Raw genomic sequence first — 6349 nt, forward strand, 5'->3', positions numbered from 1 at the left:
AATTTTACTGCTCAAAGCTTGCTCTTCTATAGCTCAGGAGACAAATTTGAGATTCTCATCTCAGCCTCATTTTAGTTTCTATTTTGTCTAAAATGTTTCTCACATGTTTCTCCTAAAATTCATTAGGAGTAATAGGTGAGACAGAGTAATTAGAGGGAGTCATACTTGAGACTTAAGGGAGATACCTTGCTAATCTCAATTCAGTGTTTTTAACGGCTCCTTTATTTCTCCTTGGAGAAGAAAATGAGCCATACTGGAGCTAATATGGAGCAATATGGCGCGCACGCGCACACACACACACACACACACACACACACACACACACACACACACACACACACCTTACAAATACTGCAGCAATTAAACATTTTGAGCCACTTATAATAATATCATATATATATATATATATATATATATATATATATATATATATATATATATATATATATATATTCCTGACACCACCTACACACACACACACACTGTGTATATATACATATCAACAGCCATCAGGCTTTATAATTCTATAGCAAATGAGCTGACAGACAAATTGATTTCCCTTTTGGAATGAATAAAGTAATCTGAATCTTTATTCAAATTCAAAACAGCAGGACTCAATTGTTAAGTACAATGACTGAGTATTTTGAGTATTTCAAGTAGCTGTTATAACGTTAACAACAACAACAACAACAACAACAACAATGTTTGCAATTAAGTTAACATTGAAAGACAGCAAAAGCTATTCTCACATTGTCATTATAAAACATGAACTATAAATGTGTCTCTTTTCAGTAAAACTATGTTTTTAAAACAGTAACAAGGTCTCCAACAGTGTTTTGAGCAGCATCAGCACAACTTTACAACAGTGCACATTGCACAACATTTAACAACTTTAGAGTCTTTGAACATGGTCATTTCAACAAATGTCTATCAGTATGCCACATGCAATACTTTACAGCGTGGCCCTGATGCGGCATTTGTTTATGAAGGCTTTTTTGACCTTACTCTTCTCCACCGGTATCCATCCATCCAGGGTACTACAGCGCATGATGTAAGCTGCAAGAAGAAAAAAAACAGAGAAAAGAAAGCACAAATTACAAATTTCATAATGTATTGAGAACAGTATTGAGAGCTTTTTTTATCCCGATGTCACAAAATTCACATTGAAATATCTCTATGTTTCACACGAGGAAATTCAGTAAAACTGTGAGGTCACTGAAACAATCAAAACAGTAAATGTAGCTATGTGATACATGGGGTTCCAACACATTAGAAACTATGCCAAATTTGGCCAGATATTGTGATGAATGTGAGAAGGGGCAGAAGAAAGAGGGGAAAACAAACTACAAATAAAAAGTAGAATTACAACAAATTCATTTTTGAAAATAATTTGGGCTTCTTTATGTTATGTATTTTTACTGATGGACTTCCACAACCTTTCCATATTTCCATAAATTGTTAACAATGAGCAATGTACTTACTTATAATCCCATTCACTTTGAACTTATCCAGGACTGTCTTCCCATCTGGCACCTTCCCGTGCTTCCCAAAGGCCACAGCATTTCGGCACTCCTCTGGAGTAAAGAACTCATCAAAAAGAAGATGGAACAATCTGAGGCAGTCCTTCTTTGCTTCTGCATGTATTGCAGCCAGGCGGGTAGAAGACACGAATAGGCCACTTTCTGGATACAGCTCTTGCTTCCCAGATCTGTGTTTTGGAGCCCCAACACCAGCCTCAGGTTGGATCTGTTCCACTTTGTCCAGAAAGCTTTTTAATGCCTCGAGGTGCTCACCACCTGTGACACAAAATATGAATTACCTTACAGGGACACAGCAGCAAAAATAAACTAAAGAAAAGGAAGAGACTAGTTTTAAAAAAATCAAGAGATTTCATGATGAGCTAAGATTTTTACCAAATTGTTAAAAGCTTTTAAGTTTTATTTTGTACATTAGGAAAATTGTGAGAGAAAAAAGTAATAGTGTTAAAGGAACAATTAACTGCAACAGAGAGACAAAATGTACTTACTTATACCGCACAGCACATCCTGCAGTTTGGCCTTCTCCTCCACTAATTTTTCCACCTCTGCCTTGCATGCCCTGCATGGCTTCCATGATCTGTCTTCTCTTAATTCAGGCAAACTGAAAATTGGCTCTCCAGATTCTGGAAGTGGATCACGCTCAATGATGAAAGTATCTGCAGATGACGAGCTTGAAGAAGTCTCATGTTCAGACGTACTAGGCTGGCTCTGGTCCCCAAGAACAGCAGGTTTTTGATTTTTACTAGGACTGTACAACATTTTGAGAAAGCTTTCTTTGGGTGTTACAGTAGGAGCTGGTCGCTGTCTTTGGTCATCCAAATCCACCAAAACAGGTTGTTGTGACAGGTCTGAAGATGTGGGCAGTGCCGTGTGAGATTGGTGATGCTTTGGATACTGCCTAAGGCTGGAACAATGTGTGACTGGAGACAGAGTGGGTGCATACTGGTGGAGATAGGTGGATGCTGGTAACATGGATGCGTATGTGGCGATGACTGGGAAACTGGAACCTGGTACTGTGGCATGGCAGTTACAGGCTGGTGCTGTGGCTGGATAGGTAAAGATGACTCGGTAGGTGGAGGTTGGTACACTGGCCAGGTAGTTGGAGGCTGGATGACACTGTGGTCCACAGTATTTGGATGATCCTGTACAGAGGTGGACTGACCTGCTTGAGGTAGTGATGGAAGGTTGTAGAATCTTTGAGCAGCTGCATCTCTTTTTTTCATGTCTTTCTTTGTGGCCTTCTTGGCATCCACTGTCTTGTTAACTGTTCCAACAAAGTCCATTGTGGCGCTGTAAAACTTGTTGTCGGACCATCTTGCAAGTACTTCTTCCCCTGGCTTCAGATCTCTAAGGCAGGCGGTGGGTTTATCATCTTTGCTTAGTATATCACAGACATTAAAAATCTTTGCCGTGTATCCATCTTCAAAGATCAAAAATACAAAAAGTCCTGAAAAAGAACAGAGAGTAAATAAAGTAGATGTTGAGTAAACCAGTACAGGCTAAAAATCAATCTTACTTAAACATGCTACTATATCTTATTGGTCTCAATTCTAATCCTCTTAGACCTTGGCAAAGATAAAAATTCTCTAATCGCTTCACTTTAGCCTTTAACTAGCATTAACTTTATTCTTTTTGCATTTGCTTCACACTTCTTCACTCATGCGACACTTTACAATAACAACGTATTTGATTTGAATCATGCACTCTGTATTCTATCTTTTCACTTTGTTTTTATTCTATTTCATTATTTAATGATTACTGTATGCGTTTTATTATCAACAAGATCAACAAGATTCCCGCAAGTCTATGCATGCGGTTATTTTTACTAATTTTCTCCAAGATGTCCACCTCCTCCAGGTAAACAAACACCTGGTTGCATGTTTGAATAACTATTTGCTGTTGTCTGTGGAATAGAAATGGTGGTGTGTGAGCTGTAAATAGCTTAAACGGTGGTAGAACGCACTACCTCCATTTTCTGCTGCTGCTCGGAGGTGGGGACAGAGATCTGCTACATAACAGGAGACATGAGAGAAAAATCTGCACATTCATTATTCTAGAGGTAAAATATTAGGAAAATATGGCCCATGGTTGTTTTTGCCTGGAATTGTCCTCTAAGCTTTATTGTCTTTCATGCAGACACCGTGATACCGCAATAAGTTACCAGTTAACATTAGCTAATCATAACAAGTTAATGGCCACATGTGGTCCGGTCCTATAGCCTCACTAGCTAGCGTCACTATTTGCCACATATGCCGACCAGTTTCTTCAAAAAAAGTATCTGAAACAACATAAACACTCGCCATCTGAATTTTAACAAAGTTTTACCCAAATTACGCTTGACAAAGATGTCGCTTACCTTCTTTTACTTCCCGTAACGGTTCCTTCTGCCTCCATCTCTCCTGCCCGCACTCCAACCGTTGATTGACCAATCATGATGCAGCATTTGTGACCGATGGCGCTCTCTCCCAATGAAATGTTGACGTTAGGGCTGCATCATCTACTACTGGGTTCAAACTTGTTTGCGCCAAATGCAACTCGTTGAAGAAAACAAAGATGCAGCTCCTGGGTGTGGTGAGTGTATAAAGCTACACTTTTTCTAAAGAATAAGTTTACTTATTTTCTTTATGAGTTTAGCTTGTTTTAGTTAGTTTTGCATGTACAATATATTTCAGTTATTTCTTGAGTTTTGTAAAGCCTCGTTTTAGTTTTTACTTTAATTTCAGTTAACTGAAATTATTTTTTACTAGGGCCAGGACTTTAACGCGTTAATTAAGATTTATTAACCACACAAAAATGAATGCGTTAAAAAAATGAACGCATTTAATAGGAAAGGTCGCACGTGTCAAGTGTTGTTACAAATCTGGGAGTGAAATTTGACTCCAGTCTTAAATTTGACCCACAAATTAACGCAGTAGTGAAGGCAAGTTTCTTTCAGCTTCGCCTCCTTGCAAAAGTTAAGCCGTTTCTGAGCCGCTGTGACCTGGAAACAGCCATCCATGCCTTTATTAGCTCAAGGTTAGATTACTGCAACTTACTTACATCGGACTTAGCCAAACATCTCTCCACCGCCTACAACTGGTACAAAATGCTGCTGCCAGGCTCCTAACTAACACCCGTAAACACGACCACATCACACCTGTACTTTACTCCCTCCACTGGCTACCTGTAAAATTTAGGATCCAGTTTAAAACCTCATTATTTGTTTTCAACGCAGTTAATGGCCTTGCACCTCAGTATATATTCTGATATTCTGACATAGTATTGTGATGCCATACCAAGACAAATGTCAGTGATCTCAACAGTTTCATTAATCTATTGCCACACAAATATGTCACTTTGGGGCTTAACATGAGAAGATACAGACATCTGAATATACTACATTGACACCACTAATGGTCTGAGTTTTTGGCAGTTAAACTTTGATACAGCTGAAACGTATTTTCTTGGTCTTAAAAGCTACATTGTTGGATGCTAATATAGTTTTATGATCTTGAAAGACTGTGATAAGTGCAATGTTCCATGTACTAATATTGTTAGATTATTGATTTTGAGATGTCCAGTGAAACATATAGTTATACTGGTTTTTGTTGGCATTTTGTAAAATAAATTTCCGCAATGCAAATGTCAAAAGTGTGGCTTTCTGTTTACGGTTTTGATAGTTATTTTCCTAACTATTTTCACAAATGTGTTCGCTATTGGAGGCAATGGTAGTGGTAGTAGAATTTTTAAGTGATAAAAAGTGCTATATTCTGATTTTGGACTTTGTTGAAATAGTAACTTTATTACTCTCAAATTACCAATAAATTACTGTTGTTTTTATTTTATGTTTCATGTGGTTCATGAAAAAAACCTGAATTACGTGCATTGGAATACTTAAAATTATTCATAGAAAATATAATTAATATAAAAGCAGAAGTTTGTTGCAGCCTACAATCATACATTTTCAATCAATTAATTCTGAGTACAGTAATACATAATTTAAAAAAATCATATGGATTACAATAAAGTCAACATGATTAAAAACAACCAAAACATTGATCTAAGTCTGAGAAATCAATGAGTGCTTGTGGAGAGCTCTTCATTTGTTCTGTCTGATCTTAGAATGAGATGGATAACTGAAGCTGGGATGAGAATAGATTGAGTTTATAGAGAGAGCTCTCTGATTTCTCTGCATGAGATCACAGAGAGACACAAAAGTTGAGAAACTCTGAGAATTATATTAGAGCTTGTTGAGATCTCCTCTGAAACTTAAAAGGAGACTAAATTGAGATTTAGTGCATCTTATTGCTCTGGAGAAAAAGATGAGACACAGGAGAAATAACCCTTAGTCTCAGTTTGGTGTCACACAGATCTCATAGTTGTCTAGGAGAAGTAAATGAAACATTTTTGAGATCTCTTTTTGAATTTTCTTTTCCTCTGGGCAGTCTTTCTTCACGCATGCATACATTTAAAGAGCTGGTGGTGGGAAAAGGGTTGTGGGTTGTAGAAGGTTGTTGTGGATATTTACTTTTACTGTGCTTCCACCATCATATGATTTACAACCAGATAAAAAACATAACCGGACAATCGATAATAAACAACAGTAATATACGACAAAGGGTTAAATTATCACGGTATGCATTTGCTACAGATCCCCGTGGCGTAATGCTAATGCTAACGCTAACCAACTGGTGACGGCAGTGATCTTGATGTCAGCTACAAAGTCTCTCAGTGGTTGCACAGTTCAGCTCTCTTACCGGCTGCCTCTCCGGACTTTTAGACTCGTCAGTCATGCACAGGCATATCGCAGATCTCCATATCATGCGATCTCT

At 37.8% G+C, this 6349-nt stretch overlaps 1 protein-coding gene across 2 annotated transcripts; it reads right to left on the reverse strand.

Moving 5' to 3' along the window:
* Positions 1-565: 565 nt before the first annotated feature.
* Positions 566-4548, reverse strand: LOC137885062 (uncharacterized). 2 transcript variants are annotated; one of them, XM_068727201.1, is made up of 4 exons: positions 3895-4548; positions 2027-2985; positions 1482-1796; positions 566-1056 (listed from the first exon to the last, which is right to left on the reverse strand). In XM_068727201.1, exons 2-4 carry the CDS (start codon positions 2508-2510, stop codon positions 953-955), a joined length of 903 nt encoding a protein of 300 aa, XP_068583302.1. In that variant the 5' UTR covers positions 2511-2985; positions 3895-4548; the 3' UTR covers positions 566-952. The 2 variants fall into 2 exon arrangements, with proteins under 2 accessions (XP_068583302.1, XP_068583301.1); XM_068727200.1 differs by having other exon boundaries at positions 2027-4548.
* Between the last annotated feature and the right edge of the window lie 1801 nt (positions 4549-6349).

This window comes from Cebidichthys violaceus, unplaced genomic scaffold, assembly GCF_023349555.1.
Source record: "Cebidichthys violaceus isolate CVI_PGR_0920_01 unplaced genomic scaffold, fCebVio1.0.p SCAF_4, whole genome shotgun sequence".
Taxonomy (NCBI): Eukaryota; Metazoa; Chordata; class Actinopteri; order Perciformes; family Stichaeidae; genus Cebidichthys; species Cebidichthys violaceus.

Bases quoted from the DNA above. Each gene is read 5' to 3' on its own strand.
- LOC137885062 (XM_068727201.1), bottom strand. From the start codon at position 2,510: ATGTTACCAGCATCCACCTATCTCCACCAGTATGCACCCACTCTGTCT. The intron at 1,797-2,026 runs GTAAGTACATTT...TTTGTGTCACAG, and splicing joins GGATGTGCTGTGCGGTATAA to GTGGTGAGCACCTCGAGGCA. The intron at 1,057-1,481 runs GTAAGTACATTG...TTCTTCTTGCAG, and splicing joins CAAAGTGAATGGGATTATAA to CTTACATCATGCGCTGTAGT.